Below are 26,912 nucleotides of genomic sequence, written 5' to 3'. Positions count from 1 at the left end.
TGACCTACTTGTGACTGCCAACAGAATCAATAAAATGCTTAACTTTTCCATTCAAAAAGTCATAGAGTTGGCAATATTTCATTATTTGTCTTTTTGAAGTAAACATTAAACCAGGCAGGAAAAGAATGGAGATGATAAATAATGAGTGCTTCTTGGGAATATTTTTGGCTTTAATAAAATAACTGCACCACTATTATTCTTCCACAAGGCACTATAATTTTGAATCTGATTTCGTTGGCTACTTATTATACAAAAGTTTAAATGAAATCATTCATGCAGTACTAGGAAAAATACTTTAGGTAAAATGAATGAATTTTCCTCAATGGCTTCAATTAAAATGTTTTAAAGGTCTCTTCCCACCAGAGGAAAAAATTCACAAAAACTAAAGTGAAATTTTAAAGAAGACAAGATTAAGAGAGTACTCTTAAATCCATGACATAAGTAGTAACGCTATGCTAGCATGTTATTGTAACATGTTTAAAACTAAGGATTTGCCCTGCAAACTTTGTAGGTTACTCTCACTTTTGCCTTCTTCAGATCAGAAGCTCTCCTTTATACCTATAACTTGGAAATACCTTAAGTCACAGCATCAAATATTTTAAAAAGAATAAGTAGCCCACTTACATTTATAATTACTTAGTATTTAACTTATACTGCATTTATGTGAAATGATGGGAACCCATGTTAAATGGTAAAAGTTGGACAAATAACAATGTGTCTGTTCCCAAGTTTCCTTATCTCTAAAATAAAGATAGCATTGTTACAAGAATTAAATAAATTGTGTAAAGTACTTGAAAAGAGTTCATAGCACATAGTAAGCTTTCGATAAATGCTAGTTATTATTATTATTATACAATAAAACAGTTACTCACTCTTTTGTTGAGACAAATAACAGGCCATAGGCTGCAACCCAGTGTGCAACAGCAGCAGAGACAACCACACAGCAGCCATTTCACATTGACCGGGAGAGCCTTTTTCAAACATGCATTCACACGGCCAATGCTGGTTTTAAATTCTTCTGGGGCCACCTACAAGAGGTACAATCTTTAACAGTTTGTGGGCAGCTTTCCACTATCTCTAAATCTAAGAAAAACGTTTATTACAAATAATTTAAGGAATCACAAATATCTAAATAGATATATTCCCCATAAATATGTTCACACACTCTAGGGTGGCATTGAAAAGCGCAACAATATAATTTCATGTTCATAGAACTTAGCCTGATGTTGAAAAACAATCTTCTGAAATGACCACCAATAAAGTGACTGCAACAAACTTGACGGAAAAGGATAACTTTCAAGCTGTTTTCTTACCAAATATTCTCATTATCAAGGCAGTATAATTGATAGTCTCTAGTCATTATGAGTAAAAGCTGGGTAAGACTAGAAGCATAACACAACAATAAAAACCCAAATACTACTAGAGGAAATGCAATTAAAATTAGACCTTGGCAATATTCCTGGATTACTTTGAAAAAGGCAACTCTCAAACCCTTATTCCCTGGCAAATTTGCAATATAACAATTTTAACATTAGCCACTGTTAGTTACACTAACAAAAGACAATGCCTAGTGATTGCATTCGAAATGGCCTGTTAATATTCATTATAAAATGGACTCGAACTGCTGTAAATTTTCAAAGTTGAAAGGTCTTTAAATACACAAGTTTAATATTTCTAGTTACTACCTCCATTCCTGGAAGTGGCTACTTGTGCTTCTCTGTAAACAAGGACAAAGTCAGTTCAAAGGCATGCACATGACTGGAATAATTAGATTTATACCAAAAATTCTGCTTGAAGGTTATACAATTCAAACGTACACTAAAAATAGTTTGCTTTCAGTGAAATCACATTTCTGGATTACAAAAATGATTCCCTTTCATTTAGAAAGCTGTCAGACTATAAAGTTTACGAAAGAACTTTTAGCATCTGGCTATAAAAGCAAAAATTATGCAATTGTTAGGAAAAGTAAGATACTATAAAATAAAAACCACATTAGCAGACTAGGAATCAAAAATATAGAGCTTTACTACCACTATTCCAAATAAAAATTGTATTTGAGGAATCAATGTATTACATTTTTGTCTCTTAATAAAGATGTCTTAGAATCAACACCACAAAACATATACCTATTAGCAAATGTTATAAAAATACATGATCACAGAATTCAGCACTAAAGTAAGCTAAACATTAAGAATATAAGCTTTATTAGAAGCTTTATTAGAATTGTTCATGTCACTCAATAAGGTTAATTGCGTAGCCCATGAATCTGATTTTCTTACTAATATGTGAACAACAATAGTTGTGAAATTATAAGGCTCAAAACTTTGTTTACACGGAGCAAGTAAACTAATTTCATTCTCCATCTAGACTGTCAGCAACATGATGTAAAGACAATCACTGTGTGCAAAGAATTCCAATTAAATGGCAAAATTTCTAAGTAAATATGAAAACAAATTCAGAGAGCCTTGCCTTATAATTGAAATTAGAAAACACTAACAACTTAGGGCACTAAGCACATTAAACTAAGACAAACTAAAAACATTGAAAAACAGATCAAGAGACTTGAATTATAGTTACTTATTAGCTATGAAAAATTCAGGCAAAATCATTTAATTTTCTGAGTTTCAGTTTCCCACTGATAAAACGAGAATAATAATCTTCATTAAATATATGTCACAAAAAATGTAAATTAATCCTGGAAGTAAGCTCCTGACTGAAATGCTTTGAAAAAGAAAGTCCATGAATCATGTCTCTGAGAAGGTTTGGAGAAAAAAAAACTCTCTTTTGCATGAAGTGTCACCTGAAGGCAATGGGTTTACTCAGTAACTATTAATATTCTATAGTTTTCCTATATACTATATTACAAACAAAAGCATAATTTGTTTATAATCTGCTGCATGTTAAACACAGATTCAATGCTCTTTAATTCTTCAGCAAAAGAAAAACAAAAACAAAAATAACAAGCTCTTCTTTCTAAAAACAAGGTACCAAGTTTCTATCTTAAGATTTACCTCTCCAACAGCAATATTCAACTTCTTTTCTCCTAGGGAATCACTGAGCAACCAAATAGAAGTTAAAATAAAGAAAAAATATGTACATATTTAGCTTTAAACTATAATATTACATTACTGTCAACTCTCTTTAAATTATGTATCCAGAATAGCTAACGTTTTTTAAACATGGTAAATTTTGATAAAAACTCATGCAAATCATAAAATTATTAAATGTGTCCATTTACAAATTTAAATGTTTGTAACTGGAATTTACATTTTTATTTAAAAAGTAGGTACAACACAGATGTTAAAAAATAAAACTAAAAGGTGCAGAAATGAGTTAGTCCAAAAGAAAAAAATTTGTTTATAAGGAGCCTTAGAAAAGAAAGCTCCACTTCTACCAGGGATGAATAGTGTTAGAAGACTGAGGGAGACAAAAGCTAGAGAATAAAAGAGGGAAGAGAAAACTGGCTTTTTATTTCAAACATTGTGAATAAAATAAATTGTATGCTGAGGTATATAAAATTTGTTATAAAACTTGCCTTTTATTATATGCTTCTGGAATTGAAAACAAAAACATTACCTAAATATGTGGTCATTTTCCTTCTTTCCCGCCAACACTTTCTTCTTTTTAACATTTAATAGTGTCAATTTCTATTTTCTTACTATGGACAAATTCAAAACTAAAATATTCAAGTTACTGAAAATGAGAATTCAAATGTTTTGAGGTCATAAGACAAATATATTGAAAAGAAAAGCTTTTACTAGAGTTTCAAACAATAAACTAACATCTGCATTTTGACTTTAAAAGGAGGACAGGATTGCCTTTGAAAGAAATCTGTATTTGAGTAACAGTAAAAGTCATAAACAGAGCTAAAGACATAAGAAGTGAGAATTAGTTAACTCATTTTAAACAACGTGAAAGAAATGTTTAGTTAACTCTGTAGAATCAGGTTAACATTTTACTCATTTACTTTCATATAATTGAGTATCTCTAGCAATGAAGGTTAGATAGTAGAAGATCCTTACTTTCTAACTGAACAGTAGGTTGTAAAGAAACATTTCATTTCTTTTGGCTTTCTTGGAATGAAAAAAGAAAACCACACCATAAAGGTGGGGTAAAGGGTCATAATATTTTATAACAGGATGTAAGAGACTCTGTAAACAGAAGAAACTCTAGGAAACCCCAGCAGGTCTGATCTACTTCCTTCAATCATGGGGAACACAATCCTATCAATCAGGTGTCATACTGTATCACAATAGTAAAGGTCGATTTTTATTGCTTACAATCCCCAAACACTGCACACTAGTCTCCCTATAACATGGTTTAATTGTTTCAAGCTAAGGGCCAAAAGTTTTACTTTCTTTTCTAAATTTCTGTGGTTCTTTTATTTTCTGGTCACTAGAATCTGTGTGTATACACCTGTTCGATATGAAATACAGAAAAAAATCTTTTCTGCACTTAATATAAAAGGTTATCTTTTTGTTTGCATTAAAAGCATTAACACATAAGAAGCAAAAAATTAAAATTGAGCCACAGAGCTTGTCAAAATTGTTTTTTGAGGTTTTCAGACTTCCCTCTGCAATTTTGCTTAGCTCAGGCAGGCATAAAAACTATTTAGAATTGCATTCATATTGGAAGACTGATTTTGAATTTCGTAAAAGGTAGACTTTTTTCTACTTTAGCTGTCACGGTTATTCATTTAAAAATATTTTAATGTAAGAGCTGTTAAGTCTGAATTTAGACCTTTTTTCTTTTATTTTTTTCCTCAGATACACATGAATAATGTTTGCCTTTTCTCTCCAGTTATTTGAGAAGCATTTTGATAATGCAAAGGAACCTATACAATGAAAGTGCCTGTCAGAGAAAAATTATCTCAATGAGAAAATGAATAAAGCTAATGTTACCACCACGTGACTTTCAAAAATCAGGTCTTCAGAATTCCTTTTAGCGTTTTTCCCATCACCAAACACATGCTAAGAAAAATATCACAGTTACAATTTATACCTTATCTAACACATGATAAATTTTGTACACTATACATAATGTACACTTAAATAAATACTCAAGTCATTACGATAATGTGCTACAAAAACAATCACTTGAAAAGAATGGATATCTTTATGAGCAGCTCATATCCAGATAATTTAGGTTGTGTGAGTGCATACCAAAAGCAGCTTATTATTCTTTCTTACTCCTCTAGTTTAAAACAGTCTACTACCTTTGGGGCCACTGGAATTTTTAGTTTCAGAAGGCTTGTAAATAAATGAGTAAGTGTGAAAAGAAATTCTGAAGATTCCTTGAGCATATAAAATAGGCCAATTTCGAAAATGGATAATTTGTATGCCTGGGAATTTTATACACTGACATATTTTTTAGATTATTCATTTCTAGAATTTCTTGGACCTGTATTTCAAACTAAGCCAATGGTAAAGTTGGATATAACTACACCTACAATACATGCAGCAGCATCAAAGGAAACATGAAGAATAAGTTTTTTACTGAAGTTCTTATAAATCACATTCTCTTTAATTTTAATAATGAATTTACCATCTTCCTACAAAAATACATTATTATTCAAGATATATTTCCATAGCTACTTTATTCATTGGAAAAAAACATTTATGATTAATTCATATAAGACAAATCTAAGTCTAGGCTGCTGCTTTAATTGGTAAATTATTCCAATTGATCAGGATAGGAAGGTAGAATGTGCTCAAGAATGAGCCAAAATCTCACACCAAGGGTTCTTTGTGTCCTAAAATGTTAAATGGCCACATATTTTCTAAGGCTAACTTAGCCAGGAACTATGATCACCTGTTTAGTATTCTGTGGAATGATTTGATATTATACCTCAGAAGAGACAGAAAAGATCAACAGTCAACAGAACAAATCAGTGGTGAGACCAGAGAATAATAAAATAATAATGTATTCTCTCAGAATTAGATGAAGAAAAATTGCAAAAGCAATGAAAATTGAAAGCCAGTGAGTAAAATGAAAAGCAACCAGAGTGAAACTACAATACAATGATGAAGAACAGTTAACAGCAACTACAAACTAACATTGGGAAGCTAATAAGTACATGACAGAATACTAGGAATTTTATATAGGCTCTCTCATTTAACTCTTAAATTAAAAAGTGAGGTAACTATCAGCATCATCTCTATTTTTCACATAAGAACTGAGGCTCAGAGAAGTGACCTGCCCAAGGCCACACGGTAAGTGACAGAACTTGGATTCCAACCCAGATTTGACTGCAAAGCTTGTTTAACTACTATATTTTATCTCAACCTACCTCCCATTTTTCAAGGGGAAAACGAAGCAAATAAAGTGTAACATACCTTGCAGGGTTAAATTAAACAGAATTTCTTATGATTTCAAAGATGTTCCTTGAAAAAAGAAATAGGTCTGCTGTCTACTCCCCCAAAGAGGCTGGGGGGAGATTGTGATTAGGCCAAAAGCAAAAAGAATACACAGTTGGAAAATGCATGACAAAAAGAAGCAAATGTCACTAGAAGCATCTTTTCTGGTTCTCAAAGAGTTTAGAACAAGGGACATTGAATTAAGAACAAATTAAAGTTCAAAAGGTAATATAGTCACATGGTTTAAAAATGAAAGCAATACTAAAAGATATACAGAAAAGTCTCATCCTTATCCTTGCCTCCATCCATCTCATTCCTCTTCTCCCATCAAAGGTAATAACTTTTATTAGTTTCATGTGTATCTCTCTAGAATTTCTTTATGTATTTATTAAAGGGCCTATTTCTCCAATTTATTACACATACTAAACACACTGATTTTCATTTTGCTTTTCTCACCAACAATATGAGAATAATTGATGCTACAATAGAATAAAAAACCTGTTAGATTAGATAATTTTAAAACATGACCAAAATCTATACTGACAAATACCATTATTCTAGCACTAAAATTAAATATATTGAATTTAAAGGCTTCAAAATACAAAAAGTTAACTTCCTTTAACCCCTAATCATCTTTTTAGCTACCCAAGCTTTCAACTATTAACCATTTGGCAATGATTGAGTATTCTATATTACAATGGTTTTTCTCTCCTCTTCTATAATTGCTCAAGTAACAAACATATATAAATAACTTTTTGCCTTAGGCAGAGCCTTTTCCTTTGGGAATAGAAAGTTCACATTATTGTCATAAGATGATCTTCCAAATATAGTTTCTTTTTAAAAATTGTATATATTTAAGGTGTACAACATGATGTTTTGATATACATATACACAGTAAAATGATTACTAGTCAAACACATTAGCATATCAATCTCCTCACGGTCACCTTTTTGTTATTTTGTGATAAGAACACCTGAAATCTACTCTCAGCAAATTTCCAGTGTATAATACAATATTATCAACTATAGTAATCAGGCTGTGCATTAGGTCTTTAAATTTATAGTTTTGAATCCTAGTAAATCTTTGAATTTACTAGAAACTACTACTCAATGTAGAAAACCAGGGACTAGAAAGGTACTAATTGATTACAGTGAGTCCAATCTTACTAACTCAAACTATCTAAAAGTCAGAAAAACATCTAATAAAAAATTTAATTATTTTCATGTATAACAAATCATACCATATGGTACTTTAAAAATTAATAGCAGTGATACAGTTAAAAAATAACTTTAACTCTAAAAACACTGGAAGTTAATGACCCAAATAAAAACAATTATAGCTACCTATGCTGAGAAAAAAAATACAAAAGTGAAAAAGCTGAATGGATAAATAAATAATGGCTGGCATTAATGGACAATGAACAAAATAACTGGTCAGAGGCTGGTAGCCATGGCAACAGCTTTCAGACACTATAAACACAGCTTCCAACTACTGAGGCCTCCTATTACTTGACTTCATTAACAATGATTCAAAGCATTTGTCATAACAATGAGTAAGCCATAAAACAATGCTTTAGAACTGAAAACTTCAAAGCAAATTCTCACTTACCTTCCCTGTTAGAACGGAGGGAAATTCAGTATCAAACTTGTTGCTCAAGCCAAACCTTCAAAACAAAGACAGAACAAAATATGTTCTACCCAGCATATTTAAATATTTCCTTTTTTTAAAAAAAGTTATAAACCTCTGCATTTTTCTTTTGGCCTTTTGATTTTAAAATGTGCCCTGAAAAATTTTTATATGATATTTATAGAAAGCAAATCTTTGATTATTAATCCAAACTAATTTTTAAAAAGCTTAACAAAAAGCAAACATTAAAGTGGGATTCTAACTCAATCCATGATGTAGGATTAAAAATAATAAGTTAAAGAAACACATATTGAGCTGGAAATGTCCATTTTTAACGGAAATGTTTCAGTTAAAACCTACTTTAGTTGATAACTGTTGGAGCTGGATTATGGGTACTGTGTGGGATTTCATTATACTATTCTTTCCACTTTTGTGTATGTATGCAAATATTCCTAATAAAAACGACCCCTCCACAATTAATACAGCCTTTGGAACTACAGAGTTTGACCACTTGTGACCAGTTACTATTCAGATACTCAAAGTTTAATCCTTATGAATGGCTTTCACGTTTGTGCTCAACCAGTTTTGAAAAAACAGATCCCAGACTTGAAAACTCTCTTTTCCAGTACACTCAGTGAAATCTGCATTAAGAAGTCAAAATGAATTTTATGAGGCTTTGCTCACTTGCTTGTTGATTTCAGGGATAACAAAGGTCACTTCCTGAATGTTAGATGATACTATTTCATATTAACTACAAGTTTACATTAGTGGAGGATAGGTTGTAAGCAAAAAGGAAAAGACAGTAACATTTATTGAGAACTCCATATGAGGTGGGCAATAACAGTAACAGCTACCAATAACTATGTATTTATCATGGGCTAGACACTGTGCTAACTAAATATAGTCACATGCTACATAAGATGTTTCAAAGATAGACTGCATATATGATGGTGGTCCCATAAGATTATAATGGAGCTAAAAAATTTCTATTTCCTAGTGTTGCCATAGCCCTTGTAATGTCATAGTCATAGCCTTCATAATATCGTAGTACAATGTATTACACACGTTTGTGGTGATGCTGGTATAAACAAACTTACTTTGCCACCATAGAAAAGTATAGCACATACAATTACATACAATACATAATACATGATGATAATAACAAATGACCATTACTGGCTTATGTATTTATTATACTATACTTTTTATTGTTATTTTAGAATATATTCCTTCTTCTAACAAAAAGTTAACTGTAAAATAGCCTCAGGCAGGCCCTTTTAGAAGTACTCTAGAAGGTACTGTTATCACAGGAGATGACAGCTCCGTGTTATATTGTCCCTAAAGACTTTCCAATGGGATAAGCTGTGAAGGTGGAAGTGATATTGATGATCGTGACCCTGTGTAGACCTAGGCTAATGTGTGTGTTTGTGTCTTAGATTTTAACAAAAAAGTTTAAAAAGTAAAAAAAAATTAATAGAATAAGGATATAAAGAAAATATTTTTGTACAGCTGTACAATGTGTTTGTGTTTTAAGCTAAGTATTATTACAAAAGAGTCAACGAGTTTCTAAAAATTGAACAGTTTATACAATTAAAAAGTTATAGTAAGCGAAGGTTAATTTATTATTGAACAAAGAATAGCATTTGAAAATAAATTTATTGTGGCCTAAGTATATGGTATTTACAAATTCTACAGTAGTGTACAGTAATATCCTGGGCCTTCACATTCACTTACCACTCACTCACTCACTCGCTCACTCACTCACACAGAGCAACTTCTGGTCCTTCAAGATCTATTCATGGTAAGTGCCCTATTAAAGGTATAACATTTTTTGTCTTTTATATTATATTTTCTCTGTACTTTTTCCATGTTTAGATACCCAAATACTTACCATTGTGCTACAACTGCCTATAGTAATCAGTATAGTCACACGCTGTACAGGTTTGTAGCCTAGGAGCAACAGGCTTACCATATAGCTTAGGTGTGTACTAGGCTATGCCATCTAGGTTTGTGTAAGTATACTCTATGATGTTCACACAATGATAAAATTGCCTAACAATGCATTTCTTAGGAGGTATCCCCATTGTTAAGTGACACATGACTCTATATTACTTTTATGCTTTAAAAGTCTTCAAGAGAAGTATTGTCAACCCCATTTTAAAGACAAAGAAGCTAACATCCAGAAAAAAAATTCAAAAAATAAATTAAATGACTTGCCCACAGTCATGTATTAAGTGGGGAAAACCAAAACTCCAATGTTGACCCCCTAAATCCTTATTTTATCCTATATTAAGTTCCTTGAGAACAGGAACTATGGGTTATTTATTTTGCTGTTTTCTATTATACCTAGCAGCATAATGAAATCTAATCAGTGTTGAAAAATGTTTGTTGAATAATAAACTACTGTACTATTTAACTGATTTATGGCACTTGGTTGTAGGGTCACTTTAAAGAAATGTTAAGAATCCAATGTCTAATGAAAACTCTGTGCAAGACCTAGAGGAACTGGGAAAACAAGAACAAAATAACCCCAGAGCTAGCAGAAGAAAATCTGAGAACCAAAAATCCACACAAAATATCAATGAAACCAAAAGTTGGTTCTTGGAAAGAATAAACAAGATTTACAGACTGCTAGCTAGATTAATAAAGAAAAAAGAGGGAAGATCCAAATAAGAGCAATCAGAAATGACAAAGATGACATTACGACCGATCCCACAGAAATACAAAAAATCTTCAGATAACTATTATGAACACCTAGCACACAAAATTGAAAATCTGGAGGAAATGGGTAAAATTCTGGAAACATACAAGCTCCCAAAATTGAATCAGGAAGATTTGAAGCCCTAAACAGAACAAGTTTCAAAATTGAATCAGAAATAAAACACCAACCAACCAAAAAAAGCTCAAGACCATACTGATTCACAACCAAATTCTATTAGATGTACAAAGAAGAGCTGGTACCAATCCTACTCAAACGATTCCAAAAATTTGAAAAGGAAAGACTCCTTCCCAACTCATCCTATGAAGCTAGCATCATCCTTAGCGGAAAAGCTGGCAGAGAAAGAAGGAAAATAAGAAAACTACTGGCCAATATCCCTGACGAACATAGACACAAACATCTTCAACAAAATACTAGCAATCCGAATCCAGCAGCACATCAAAAAGTTAATTCGCCATGATCAAAGAGCCTTTATTCCTGGGATGCAAGGTTGGTTCAACATACACAAATCAATAAATGTAATTTACCACATAAACAGGATTAAAAACAACAACAAAAAGATCATCTTAATAGGCTCAGAAAAAGCTTTCGATAAAATTCAATATTCCTTCATGATAAAACCCTCAACAAACTAACCATCAAAAGAATGTACCTCAAAATAATAAGAGCTATGTATGAGAAACCCACAGCCACCATCACACCCAACAGGCAAAAGCTGGAACCATTCCCCTTGAGAACTGGAACAAGAAAAAAATGTCCACTCTCACCACTCCTTTTCAACATAATACTGCAAGTACTACTCAGAGCAGTCAGGCAAGAGAAAGAAAAAGAGGCATGCAAGCAGGAAAACAAGAAGTCAAACGATCTCTTTTTGCAGACAATATGATTCTATACCTAGAAATCCCTAAAGACTTGCCAAAAGGCTCCTTGAACTGATAAAGAAAAAACTTCACTAAAGTTTCAGGAAATAAAATCAATGTACAAAAGTCAGTAGAATTTCTATACACCAATAACATTTAAGCTGAGAGCCAAATCAAGAATAGCATCCCATTTACAATAGTCAAAACAAAAACAAAAACAAAACAAAACAAACAAAAAAAACAAAAACAAAAAAAACCCCTAGGAATACATCTAACCAAGAAGGTGAAACATGTCTACAAGGAGAACTATAAAACACTGCTGAAAGAAATCAGAGATGACAGAAACAAATGGAAAGATATTTCATGCTTACGGACTGGAAGAATCAACAACATAAAAATGGCCATACTGCCTAAAGCAATTTAAAGATTCAATGCTATACCTGTCAAACTACAAACATCATTCTTCATAGAATTAGAAACAACTATTCTACAATTCATATAGAAACAAAAAGGGACCTAAATAGACAAAGCAATCCCAAACAAAAATAACAAAGCCAGAGGCATCATATTACCTGACTTCAAACTATACTACAAGGGTATAGTAACCAAAACAGCATGGGACTGGCACAAAAACACACATAGACCAATGGAACAGAATAGACCACAGAAATAAAGCTGCACACCTACTACCATCTGATCTTTGACAAAACTGACAAATGTGAGTAATGGAGAAAGGCACCTCTGTTCAATAAGCTGGGATAACTGGCCAGCCATATACAGAAGAATTAAGCTGGAACACTACCTGTCATGATATACACAAATTAACTCAAGATGGAGTAAGTACTTAAATATAAGACTTCAAATTATAAAAATCCTAGAAGAAAACCTGGGAAACACCCTTCCCAACATTGGCCTTGGCAAAGGATTCATGATTAAGTCCTTAAAAGCAACTGCAACAAAAACAAAAATTATGAAGACCTAGTTAACCTAAAGAGCTTCTGCACAACAAAAGAAATTATCAATAAACAGACAACATACAGAATGGGAGAAAACATCCACTATCCATGCATCAACAAAGGTATAATATACAGAATCTATTAGGAATTTAAATAATTCAATAAGCAATAAACAAATAGTCCCATCAAAAAGTGGGCAAAGGGCACGAATACACATTTCTCAAAAAAAAAAACACATATAAGGGGCCAACAAACATATGAAAAAATGCTCATCATCACTAATCATTAGAGAAATACAAATCAAAACTACATCTCATGCCAGTCAGAACGGCAATTATTAAAAAGTAAAAAATAACAGATGTTGGCAGGACTGCTGAGAAAAGGGGATGCTTATACAACTTTGGTGGGAATTTAAATTATTTCAGCTACTGTAGAAAGCAGTTTGGCGATTTCTCAAAGAATCAAAAATAGAACTACCATTTGAACCAGCAATTCTATTACTGGGTATATACCCAAGGGAAGATACATTGTTCTACCAAAATTACACATGTGACTCATCACAGCATTATTCATAGCAGCAAGGATATGGAATTGACCTAGGGGTCCATCAATGGCGGACTAAAGAAAATATAGAACATATACACCATGGAATCCTATGCAGCCATAAAAAAGAACAAAATCATGTTCTTTGCAGTAACATGGATGTAGCTGGAGGTCATTATCCTAAATGAATTAACACAGAAACACAAAACCAAATATCGCATGTTCTCACTTATAAGTGGGAGCTAAACATTAAGTACACATGAACATAAAGATGGGAATGATAGACACTGTGGACTACACGAAGTGGGAAGAAGGGAGGTGAGTAAGGGTTGTAAAACTCCCTGTTGGGTACTATGCTCACTACCTGGGTGATGGGTTCAATTGTACCCCAAACCTCAGCATCATGTAATATAGCTTTGTAATGAAACTGCACATGTATCCCCCAAATCTAAAAGTTGACAAAGAAAAAAAAAACCTCTATGCAGGAATTTCATATTGCCCTTGTATCATTTATACTAATAACTCATTTTCAAGGAGACATGCAGTTTTAAGCACAAAAACTCTCTATATTTAGCAGCTAGTAGCAAGACACATACCTGTACATAAATATACTATACTATGTTTAAAATGTATTTTGAAACAAATTCTGTATTTTAAAATAGTCAAGTAAATAAATTAGCAATTGAAAAAAGATTTTAACTACATTTAAAAAATCCTTCATTAATTCTGTTCAGGTGTGTCAGTACAACATGTAATGAGAATATTTTATACAAATACATATTCCCTTTAAATCAATACATAGACACAAAAGTATAGTTAAACTGAAAACAAGGTGGGACACCATTATGCATGAATTTTTACGGCAATCTTCATCTGCTGCTTGAGAAATTGACAATCTAGTATTAAACCTATTTGTAATTATTTGCTTCAGCAATCAATAATATTTAATATTACAAGAAACATATTTTATTTAAATCTATTCAGCGAGTGAAGTAGTCACTTTATCACTAGCGAAAAGATGCAATTCATTATTACATGAAGAGTAGATTCTTATTGTACAAAGACATAGATGCAGTTTTCATTTTTAGAAAGTAGATATGATTATTTTAAGTAGACCTCTATTTCCACATCTTGTCTAAATGCCTTATAGATGCAACATCAGTAACATGTTCCTACCTTGATTAGCAATTGCTGCTAATTTAGCTTTTGCCAGCTGTCATTCCCCTACTAGATATCAAATATGCAGTCAATACAGACAGATATATCCTTCAAAATGTATATAATATTTTATTGTTTTAAAAATTCTTAGCTTTACTATTCCCTCTTTTCACTTATCAGCAGACAAATGAACTGTCCACTGCTTCCATTTCCCTAATATCTCCTTTCTTAAGAAATTTTGAAACTTGATTTTTGATACTGTCATTTTGCTGAAAATAATCTCTTATTCAGTAAATTTACTCAAAATGACAAGTCCATCTTGTCTTGTTTATTGCCAAATTCAATGTCTTCTCAGAACTTTTTCAGTTGACTTTGTTTGCAGCTGTGACACTGTTGATCACTCCCTTCCTAACACTCCCATTCTTTCATTCTGTCCTCAGACTCCAGAGTTCTTCCAAAATTTAGTTTTTAGTCTTCTGCTTTTCTTTCTAAGCAAACTATAAAAGTTCATCTGTATTTGACAGCTTTGACAATCATTTTTCTCTGTTAACAATAATCATATCTATAGCTCTAGTAATATTTTTGTACATGCTCTGGTCCCTCATCTTTAATTGTATACTGAAAATTTCTGTTTGGACATCTTGCCACAAAACAATACCACCTTAAGTGAAACCTGTCTAAAACTAAATGTTATATTTTCTTGGAACCTGGTCCCCCCTTTCAAATTCATCTCTATCAATGGCACATTACTCTCTTCCTTTAACCTATACCTTGGTATCATATTCGCACCCTCCCTCTCCTATGTTTTGCATCTTGCTTACAGCCAGGTGGTCCCTAAATCCTGTTATTTGCTCCTTTGAAATCATTCTCATAATGATCCCTTCCTTTCCATTGTCACTGCTACATTGGCTCTTGTCCTTGCTCATGTGGTTCTCCTTGCTTCCCCTCCGAAGTTTAAATCTAAGTCCTACTCAGCCTTCAAGGCTCAAGTTCCAACCCCTGCTGTAACGCCTTCAATGGCCAAGCCTTTATGGATTCCTTCTTTATCTAAATACTCACGGCCACTTCTAATGTGCACTATACAATTCAACAGTTAACAAAATGTTGTCTTTTATTCCTTGCTGCTCCATATCAATATCTTAAAGGCAATTTTCCTGTTCGCTTTGTAAAGCAAAGCCTATACTTTGTTTTCTCTGTGTTCTTCACAGTGTTTAGCCCAGTGCTCAAGTTCTAGAGAAATACTTGCTATATTCACATTACTAACTTTCTTCTCCAATATATAAAGGGATTTCCTTTTCTAAAATATAAGAAATATATTAGAAATGGTAACTAAAGTGTTGCTTTATTTCTTAAAATACTCCCTTATGACCTACATATATCCATATAAAAAGTATGAAGAAAGGCAAAGTAGGCTTGATACTCTCATAGTTTTGGCTAATAGGCAGCAGCAATCTTGCTCTTGCCTATAAGACATTTTTTCCCTTAACTTTCCCTGTTAGAGACTCAGCACACTAAAAAATACTTATCTCAAATAATTTTAGGTACATTTCACTTAGCAGCTACTAGGAAATGTTGAAATGGCTGCTGCTGAATAAACACCTCAGCTGGGTTTCATAAACAAACCATTAAGTTAAGAATTATGAGTCCAGAGAGGCTAGACAAACTTATCTACTTATTACTGATCCGTGGTAGATATTAGCCAAGATGTGGGGCTCAGCAGGCACTTGGGAAGTGCTCACACTATCATTTTATCAACTTCATTAAATATAGAATCTATTGTACGTTTGAAGCTGACCCAGCTGGTAGTTCTCAATGATTGTATTTTCTTCAAGTGTCTTCAATGCCCATAATTTTAATTTCTTAGACAAATTCTTTGAAGTAAAGGAAACCGAGGCAAAGGATCTATACTCTCACTTCCTCTTCCCTTTTCTCTCCCTCCCCATACCTCTCACCATTTTTCATATTTGAAAATGGCCATATACTAGCCTTTCAAAATCTTGCACAAATTAAAGTTCATGTACTCAGTTTAAGAAAATGTGGTAAAATTCTGCCAATAAGACACGACTTCACTAGAAAACCATGCACTTATACTAATACTGATTCTGAAGCATGTGCACTGAACTCTATTTGCTACACCAAGGAAAAGGCTATGCCACAAAATAAAAGGAGATTTTTAAATGATCCTAGTTAAATCTCTTTAATATTTCATATGGGAAAAATGTCTTCCCATACTCTACAATGGCAAGTTACCATGGCTTCAATATTCTCAAAGCCTAAAACCTTAAAAAAATGCACCTTACATAAAAACAAATTAACAATGCATCACTGTAATTTCTCAGACAACTGTTACAGAAAAGGCATTCCATTCCCTGATTTCAGAAGTATCAATATTTGTAGTGCTAAGTTTTTGGAGAAATGCACTTTGGCAAAATTGGCCATCTTTGTCAATTCTATAATCTAATAACTTCAGCTTTCTTAATTTTAATGAGAATTTTATGAGCCTCTGCGAATTAGTAATATGTTGTCTCTACTAATTTTTATGCAGGTGTAATGGTAAATATCTATATATTTTAAGTAATATAAAGAAGGTGGTAATGTCTATAAGGAAAACAATCTCGTGATGGAATATTTTTTTCTGTATTTCAATACATTAGATCCAAATATTTATCCCAAAAATATCAAGAAGAAATGTGATACTGTTATATTATTCAGATGTACAGTATTTTTGAAGCACAATACTTCCAAGAGACATTTCATTATTTCTGTTTCTATAGTCTCAAATCTGTAAGAGTTAATATAATCATATTTTTTAAAATTTGGAAAAAGATCTCCTAATATCCATTTATGATCATCATCTCAGAACTGGAAATACAAGTAGTATGATTACGTCATTCTACCTCTTAAGAAATTAAAATAAATTTCATGTTAAAAGACTAATATCTTCTTAAGGTAACTAGAAACCCAAAACATTAATACTCTGACACATAGGGAATAGCTTAACAAAGCTTTCAGAGGTAAGCTCATGCCACAAACTCCATCACTGGTGATACTAGTACTGGTGATACTGTTGTATTCATACACATCTATGCTCAGAAACAAGTGCTCTCCACAGCAGGATTCAACTAACATATTTGTTGAGGGCCTATAGTATAGTTTGTACTATCTAGGCACATTGAGTGTTACTAAAGTGAACCAATATTCATTCAACTCACCTCTTGTCAGGTACTGTGCTATGCACTGAGGATTCAGAGGGAATCAGAAATTGTTCTTGTCATTGCAACTTACAATTTAGTGGAAAAAAAGAAGACTTGCAGAAGGTGGTGACATATAGAGAGCCAGGGAAATGGGAGCCAGGGAAACGGGAGGTGAATGTTAGCATTCTAGGTGGAGGCCCCAGATTGAGCAGAGGCAGTGAGATTAAAAAAAAAAAAAAAAAACAGCACGCTGTGAACAGGAACATACAAGCAGTAAGGGAAATGGCAAAAGTTTAGGCTGACAGATACACAGAGTCCATTTCTGTATGCTCTGTTATGGAGCTTAGATTCTCAGGTGAAGGGAAAAACCACAAGATAATCTTAAGCAGCAAAAATGGTTTGATTAGATCTGTATTTTTTGTGTCTTAATCTAGCAGCAGGCTGGAGGATGGATGTGAGGATGACAAGGTTGAAGGCAAGATGACTAGCTAGGGTAGTGAAAGGGTCCTGAATCAATAAAGTGGTGGTAGGGAGAAAAAGAAATTCTTAAGCCATGTATTGTTGATATTTGCTAATTGCTTAGCAGTGGCAAGTGTGAGTGGGGAGAACTAAGCATGCTTTAATGGGATAGGTGGAGGTACCTTCAACTGAGGTTGTGAATACAGAAATAGGAAAGCTATTTTGAGCATTTGGGGGTGGGGATATGAGGGGGGTGTTGGGAGATTTTTGTTTATGTCAAATTTAAGATAACAGTAAGCTACTGAGTGAAGAAGCCCAGATAAGAACCCAAGCAGAGTCTGGTAAAGAAATCCCTATTTGGGAGCCATGAGATAACTGAATCTATGAGAGGTAAGATGAGACCATCTAGGGAGAGTAGGGAATAAGAAGAGTAGTGGGCTGAGAACAAAACTCTAGAGAATGCTGGTATTTAAAGGTCAAGAAGGAAGAGAAGCCCATGAATGAACAGGTAAGAAACTGCCAGAAAAGTAAAAGGAACACCAGGAGAGTGAAGTGGCCAAGGAGTTCTGGAATTTATTTTGGCTGGCAAAATGTTTTTTCTTAAATTAGAATTTGAATACCATTAGATGAGATACAAAACTTTCAGTTCAACTAAAGCCCCATCTCTCCTTATGCTGCACTATTTTTTGTGACCTGCCTTGCCTCTGAAGGCCTGTGTGTTTGTGAACCCTGGAGTAGAAGCTTCTAAAAAAGAAGAAATCATTGTAAGTATCAAATGTAGCAGAGAGAACCTGTAGGATAGGGAATGAAAGATGTCCACTAATTTAGCAACAAGAGGGTCACAGTGATGTTAATTAAGGATAGCTCCTCTGTGGTTTTGGTAGCAGAATCCAGATCAGAGACGGGTAAAGATAAAACAGATAAGGTAAATGTAGCTACTTTTTTTTTTAGAAATTTGAAGGATAAGAAAGAGAGATTGGATAGTAGCTAAAGGGAACACGGGCATAGGAAGGCTTTTGTCTTATTTTGTTTTTTAAAAATTAGAGACTGAATATGGTTACAGGTTGAGCCAGTAGAGAGGTAATATTGGAGAGATGGGTGGCCTGGTGGAGCAAGATCTGGGAGGAGGCTGGAAAAGAAAGGTATGGAAGGCACAAATGGACAGGTGAGCATTGGACACATGGAGGGTCTCCTTGAACTCTGAGACTGAAGGAAGATGGCCCAGAAACTCAGAGCTAATTAAGATCCAGTGCAGGTTTTCAGCAGGAAAGTGACATGACTAGACTGTGTTTTAAGAAAATTAGTTTGGCACAAGCACACAGGATGGACTGGAGCAGGGAGAGGCAGCAGACCGTGGCAATAATTCAAGCAGGAGATGATAGCAACCCAAACCAGAGTGGTGCCAAATAGGAATGAGAAAATGAAAAATCTAAGAGATATTTCAGAAACTATGATGACATAATCCTGGGGCAGACTGACACAGGGCGATTCAAGGAGAAGGAGAGTCAAAATGACTCAAAGGTTTTGAATGTTACCTGGGAGATCAGAACGGTGGCATCAAGGAAAGAAATGAAACAATGGAAAGCACGGGCAATGTGGAGAGGGATGTTGGGTTTAAAATATACTGAGTTTGAGGTGATGGCTTTCAAATTTTAAACTTCGAGAAGAAACAAAATGCTCTATACAATAGAAGACTGCACAAAGAACGGAAAAAAAATCAGGGCTGGGAGATAATATTAAATACTTCATTCAGATAGGGTATATAGTTTAAGGCAACTCTAACACTCCTATGCCACAAAAAAAATAAACAGAAGTTGATATTTTAGAAGTATCAGAATAAGATTTTAGAAGTCTCAGAATAAGATTACCTATTTCATAAGGATTTTACTTTACCTGATAAAAGGAAGGCTTCACCACCATACAAAGACCCATTTCTCAGATCCAGTTAAATTTTCTCCTAGACATGTAATCTCTTTCAAATCCCAAGACATTTAATGTCATATGTGATTTCTAGGTGTAAGAATGTATACAATAAAACTAAATAAGTTTCCAAAGTATATACATTGGTTAGTGAGTCTAGTACTGGTTTGCTGCTTTTCAGGTTTTGGTTTCAGTCAATGAATACCACCAGTACTACTCGCACGCTCCTAATTAGAAGGATGTTATACCCATCACAAGGGCCTGGGGCATGGCAAGTGTCAGTGTTCTTCTAATGAAGAAAATAGGTTGGAAAGTACCTGTGCAAGGTCGAATGGAACCACAAATAAATTCAGGTAACTTTAATTTTATTTTCTTGTTCCTTCTCCTTTGCATGAAGTTTGCAAATGTGGAGGTGGAATATTGGAGTATAAAATCATGGACTAAAGGGACATGTAACATAATCTGCATAAAGGTAACCTTTGGTACCAGCCATCATAATTAGTTCGAGTAATAAATTGTCTCCCTAGTGACAAAAGGAATGGAAGTAAAACCGTGCAATAAGCTGGCATCTAAACATTGCAGGCTATCTGCAAAATTCTTGGACCAAGAAAAATTGTCTTAAAATTTCCTAATCAAAAAGTAGCTCTAAAACCTTCCCCCAACCCTTCCCCAATTTCAAAATATTTGTTAATATATTTGATGCAAAGATTACAAAAGTATATTACAATTAAAATACACAACATGTCATGCCTGTAGTCCCAGCTACTCGGGAGGCTGAGGCAGGAGAATTGCTTGAACCTGGGAAGCAGAGGCTGCAGTGAGCCAAGATCATGCCACTGCACTCCAGCCTGGGCGACAGAGCGAGACTCCATCTCAAAAAAATAAAAACAACAACAACTCAACATGTTAAAAATTAAAACTAATATAAGGGAGGTAGTGCATACATGATTTTATATAACATGAACTCAACTGAAAGTCAAAGGGACTAGGTGAGCCATCATCAAAACCAGAGGCAGCATGACATAATAACAAAAGGCAACCTATTCTGAAAATGCAGTAAAAGATAGCATAGTTCAGAGGGTGAACATGACACAGTACTCAAACTTCCAAACAGTCATGGTCCAAGCAAATAAAAATGAGGAAGCACTCTTTAAAGCCCAGAGAATCATCAACATCTTTGCCCTGTAGCTATGTTATGAAGTCCCTCCCCATTTTATTTTCTCAAATATTCAATTTTTTCTCAAGATTTTAATTTTTAAAAAAACCACCCTGGATAAATTCTAAAGAAATCATGCTCAGCTCCCAAAGTACTAATTTCCATATACATATTTAATGCCTGTATATTTCATATTTGGGCATACAAAATCCCTTGGAGGTAAATTATCTCACAACTGAAAAGCTTTGGAAACCATCTACTCCAAACCCTTCATTTTAGAGATGAAGAAATCAAGGCGCAGAAATTAGAAAAAGCAACTTGACCAAGGTCACAGGGCCAGTAAGAAGCAAAACCGGGACTAGCATCTAAGAGCCCGGACTCAATCCCGTTTCTCTTTCTACTTTCCATAGCTGCCTCTCAACCTGAACCTCTAATTGAGTGATATACAAGGAAGGATTAGATAGGAAGAATGGATGGATGAATATGTGGGTGAATGAACATTCTATTATTATTCACAAAATGTATCATGTTTCTGTTTTGAAGAATGCAAGCCTAGTTCTTGCCACATGTCACAGCAATTGCTGTTTCCCACAAAGTATCAATCTTGTCAGCAAAAAACGCTCTGGTACATCCTGCAGTTTAGAGACTGTTCACTTGCCAGCATACTTACAAGAAAGGAGACTCACCCCTACTCCAATCGCTCTGGCTCCCAAACCCCTAACTTCCCTCTCCTATACTCACTCTTTACCTGGCATTGGTGCATCATATTTACATTCACCTCACTTCCTTCACACGTATCCACCCATGGTTTCCCCATTTAGACCTGGTGTCCTTTCCTAACTGTACGCCTCAGTAAACCCTCCCCCACTCCACAGGCCCCTCGATCACTTCTCATTCCTCTGTTGCCAAATCTCAGGCTTCAAGTCCCAAGACCCCCTCTCGCTTACACAGTGATGTGGCCGGCACCCCGCACTAATACAGGGTCGGGAGCATATCTCCGCAGATGCTCCTCGCTCACTACCCGAGGCGGGGGCGGCGCCTCCTCCTCTTCTTCCTCCTCCTCCTCTTCTTCCTCCTCCTCCTCTTCCTCCCCCTCTTCCTCCTCATCCTCCTCGTCATCGTCGGGCCCAGATACAGACGACGACGACGACGGCGACGACGACGACGTTGCCGCTTCTTCTTCCTCCTCCTCCAGTTCAGAGATGGTGTCGAACTCCGCCATGTTGGGCAGCAGGATGCTCATCACGTGACCTCGCGATCGCCGCCACTCTCCCGGAGAAGAGTTTGAACCTGCTGAGGTGCTGCAAGAGGAGGGGGAACGAAATGAAGAGAAACAGGAGGGGTGTAGGGACAGGATTTGAGGAGACGCGCCTGCGTGTTGGGCAGACGGGGGGGGGGGTGCGGGGGGGCGGCTGTTGGAGGCGGGGGCACTAGAGAGGAGCAAAGTCAGTGTACGCTTGCGCGGCTCCAAGGGGAGGGGGCCGCTAGAGGTGAACTCCAGGGAATCATCCAGGTCCGGTCTGCGGGTGCTCGCCTTAATACTGCTCTCTGAGCGTCAGCTACTTGTGTTCTGGGTATCTTCTGATTTGATTTCATATTAGTTAATGCTGGGCATTATTAACCCCACTGCAGGCGGGTGAGGGAAAGCATATTGTATAAAAGTAAGATTAGAACTTTATCCAAAATATCTCAAGGTATATACCAATCCCTTACGTTTGTTCAGCATTACAGTTTAAAAGCCTTGCGTCATAACTTTGTCACAATCTTGGGAGGCAGGGTAAGCACTTTTATTAGCATTTTACTTAAGAGGAAACTTTTTACTACTTCTACTGTGTAATACTTAACGGAGGACTTAAGTCAGGGACTGTGCTAAGTGCTCTGTATGTGTATCTCATTTAATCCTCCACAATCCTGTGAGGTATGTATCATGATGATTTTATTTTACAGATGGGAAATCTAGCTGCGGAGAAAATAAGTAATTTGTCCAGTGTCAGGGAGCTACTAAATGGCAGACCTGATTTTTAATTTGGTGGTCTCTTCTGATTCCAAAAGCCCAGTACTCTTAACCAAAGGGCTGTACTGCCTGAAGTTATTTGGAAAGATTTTGTAGAGTGGTGCCTCTTGGGCTCTTCCTTAAAAGATGAATCAGAATATGCATGTTTGAATTTTGGAGTGTTTTCTGGGGGAGGGGGCAGATGGAGGGAGTGAAAGGAGCATTCTAACCTAAGGAAACCTTAATTAACATCATCCATTTTCCAGGCACTGAGCTAGACCCTCATGTACAATATTTCAGTTTAATCCTACCTTAATCCTGAGAGGTAGGTATCATTATATCTATTTTATTACATGACAAAAGTGGGTCTCAGAAGTTAAGTAATTTATTCAGGTATATGGTGACCTTTTGTCCACAATTTTCCATTTTAAATAGTCTATCCTATCTTCTTTACACTCGCTAAAATGTTGTGGAGATCACATATTTTGCGTTTCTAAATAGTGTGCCAAACTGTTTCATACTTGGAAGCAGCACAAAACTCCATATCATTAAGACAGTAAAGTCACACAGCTGCTAAGTAACAGAACAAACACTGTAATCCAAGCATTCTAATACCGGCTTCACTGCTCTTTCTGCTACATTACAGCTGTATCCCAATCAGATGGTGTGTCTCTGGGGAAACAGACATAGTCAAACTTTAATTTAGGATGAGCATGGCATTATCAGTATAAACAAAGTATTTATGTGTGTGAAGTAGGAAGAAATTAGTTCTGTAAGAGAAATGAATCAAACCACTATCATCAAGGAGTATGTGTTATTAAAATGAAAAGCCCATTTTTATTTAACAGTTGGATTATTTAGGGAACTTTAAAAATAAGTCATAACACTATCAATAAGCAACAAATTATAACTTTTTGTCGTTTAGATGATTGTATCCACTAGCCAGGAATTATAGAAGATGGAACCTTAAAATATTTTGTAGTAGCCTTCTGGCAAGACATGTATCATTTATCTTTGCTTTTTTTGGATGTTAATAAATGTGTCAGAGTTAAGATCAAAATTAATACTCTGCAACAGTTCTTTTCTTTCAAGAAAAAAAAAAACTGTAAACGACATTTAAAATTTGTCCAAATATCTTATCCACGAAGGTCCACTAAGTCTGTGTATAGAGGGAAAAGTATTTCACCGACTACTACTTAAATGATAGTTTCTCCTCACACTCAAGATTAGGCTAGGAAAGGCTATTTGAAGGACAGAAAGGGAAAGGAGTAGGGGGTGGACTCTGTAATAAGTGCAAGTAAGATATTGGAACTATGGTAAAAGTGGAGAAATTATGGCCATGGAGAATGAGAAGGAAGGAAAGGGATGGGGAAAATCTGTTAAAATAGAAAGAGGCCCCTCGTATTTAGTCAGATGTCAAAAGGACCAAACAGTTCAGGGAAGTGCTATACTTGGCTAAACGCACAAGGTAGTCAAATCTATCCATCTGTTTTCTGCCTTATATATTGTGATTAAAAGTCATATGTGATTCCAAAGGTCATTTGTTTTGCTTAGCTATAGGAGAATTTGGAATAAGCAAGCTGAAGAAAATACATTTTGTTTATCCATTGTCAGTAAACACGAGAAACACCATGGTTCCTGAATGATACCTTAGTATTAAGAATAGTAAATCGAGGAGTAGATGGAAAAGAGAGCAGGTTGTGTAACATTATGCCTAACTTGCTAAGCAGGGTATGGGGGTATTTTTCCCATATAATTAATAGGGAACTGAGGCATGAGATCATTAACCATCTAAGAGGTTTCAACCTTAACAGCTGAAAAGAATTGTAACCTTTTAAAGACAGCTTTATTGTATTTATTTATCAAAGCATTCAATTCATTGGTTTTAGTTACAGAGTTGTGCAACTGTCACTACAAACTAGTTTAAAATATTTACATTATCCCCAAAAGAAATCTCTGTCCCATTTTTCAGCCATTCCCCATTCATCCCCAACATTTGGTAAGCATTAATCTACTTTCTTTTCTACAGATTTGTTTAATGGACATTTAAATAAATGGGATCATACACTAAGTGATCTTTGTGTCTAGCTTCTTAGCATATGTTTTTGTGGTTCGTCAATGTTGTTTCATGTATCAGTACTTTATTCCTTTTAACTGATGAATAACATTCCATTGTTGGGGTAAATCGTATTTTGTTTATTTGCTTACCAGTTGATGACATATGGGTTGCTGCCACATTTTGGATGTTATGAAAATACTGCTATAAACATTTGCACACATGCTTCTGTTTGAACATAGGTTTTAATTTCTCTTGTATAGATAACCTATGAGTGGAATTCCCGAGTCATATGCTAAGATGATGTTGAACTTATTAAGACACTGCCAAGCTGTTTTTCCAAAGTGACTTCATCAATTTACATTCCCACAAGCAATGCGGGAGAGCTCCACTTTTTCCACATCCTCTCCAACACTTGTTATTGTCTTTTTTTATTATAGCTATTCTTATGGGTGTGCATCATGGTTTTACTTTGCATTTCCCTAATGATTAGTGATGAACATCTTTTCATGTACCTGTTTTCTGTTTGTATAGCCTCTTTGATGAAATGTCTACCCAAATCTTTAGCCCCATTTTAAAATAAAGTTCTTTTTGAGATACTTGTAGATTCATGTGTAGGTGTAAAAAATAATACAGAGAGATCCTGTTTACACTTTACTTACTATCCCCCAATAGCTACATCTTGCATAACTATTGTTATGCAGATTTAACAACCACAAAATTGACATTGATACAATCCATCTGTTTTATTCAGATTTTCCATCATAGATGTACTCATTTGTGTCTGTGTGTGTGTCCGTTTAGTTCTCTGCAATATTATCAGAGGTATAGGTTCTTAAGACCATCACTACAGTCAAGATACAGAATAATTACATCACCATGAAGATCTCTCCTGTTATATTTTCATAATACTTCTTATCCTCCTCCTTACACTATGTAAACTGTGTCATACTATATGTAATTTTGGGGGCTTAGATTTTTTTCTCTCAGCATACTTATACTGAGAATCACCCAGGTTATTGTGTGTATCAGTGGTTATTTTTATTGCTGTGTAATACTCCACAGTATAGATTTACCAGTTTGTTTAGCTATTCACCCACTGAAAGGCATGTGTTGTTCTCACGTTTCAGATGTTATGAATAAACTGCTATTAAAAAATTGTGTACAGCTTTTTTGTCCTTTAAAAAATTGGGCTATTTGTCTTCTTATGGATTTATAAATGTTCTTTATGCATCCTAGATAGAAGTCCTTTATTACATATATAATGTACAACTATTTTGTCCCAGTCTTTGGCTTGCCTTTTCTCATGGTTAATGATATCTTTAGAATGGAAAAGTTTTAAATTTTGATCAATTCATCAATTTTTAATCACTTATGCTTCTGATGACATACCTAAGAAATTTTTGGCTAACCCATTATCAGAAATATTTGCTCTTATGTTTTCTTCTAAGAGTTTTATTGCTTTTTTTTTTTTTTTTGAGCTGGGGTCTCACTCTGTTGCCCAGGCTGGTGTGCAGTGGCACAATCTTGGCTCACTGCAAAGCTCTGCCTCCTGGGTTCACACCGTTCTCCTGCCTCAGCCTCCCAAGTAGCTGGGACTACAGGTGCCTGCCACCACGCCTGGCTAAATTTTTTTTTGTATTTTTAGTAGAGATGGAGTTTCACCATGTTAGCCAGGATGGTCTCAATCTCCTGACCTCATGCCGCCTGCCTCGGCCTCCCAAAGTGCTGGGATTACAGGTGTGAGCCACTAGTCCTGGCCGAGTTTTATTGTTTTAACTCTAACATTCAGGTCTGTGATTCATTCTTAATCAATTTTTTGTGTATGGTATTAAGTAAGGGTCTAAATTTATATTTTTGCATTGTGGTTATGAAATTATTCTAGCACCATTACTGAAGACAGTCCTGTTTTCATT

General features: G+C 34.9%; 1 protein-coding gene and 1 long non-coding RNA gene across 3 annotated transcripts in view; one reads left to right on the top strand and one right to left on the bottom strand.

Moving 5' to 3' along the window:
- CHIC1 (cysteine rich hydrophobic domain 1) overlaps positions 1-22,598 on the bottom strand; it is a 122,843-nt gene extending 100,245 nt beyond the window's left edge. For both annotated transcript variants that reach the window (XM_033201124.1, XM_033201125.1), the window contains exons 1-3: positions 21,895-22,598; positions 7,965-8,019; positions 873-1,028 (exon numbers count right to left, since the gene is read on the bottom strand). In XM_033201124.1, the coding sequence (XP_033057015.1) occupies positions 873-1,028; positions 7,965-8,019; positions 21,895-22,190 (507 nt within the window). In that variant the 5' untranslated portion in view covers positions 22,191-22,598. The remainder of the gene's footprint in view (positions 1-872; positions 1,029-7,964; positions 8,020-21,894) is intronic.
- LOC117077437 lies at positions 22,109-26,100 on the top strand. The gene is made up of 3 exons (XR_004434765.1): positions 22,109-22,245; positions 23,207-23,265; positions 25,260-26,100. It is a non-coding gene; the product is annotated as an uncharacterized LOC117077437 (long non-coding RNA).
- Positions 26,101-26,912: the final 812 nt, after the last annotated feature.

This window comes from Trachypithecus francoisi, unplaced genomic scaffold (genome assembly GCF_009764315.1).
Source record: "Trachypithecus francoisi isolate TF-2019V2 unplaced genomic scaffold, Tfra_2.0 Lachesis_group6, whole genome shotgun sequence".
Classification (NCBI taxonomy): Eukaryota; Metazoa; Chordata; class Mammalia; order Primates; family Cercopithecidae; genus Trachypithecus; species Trachypithecus francoisi.
Note: the sequence above shows the minus strand (reverse complement) of the source record. Positions and strands in the feature narration are given on the sequence as shown.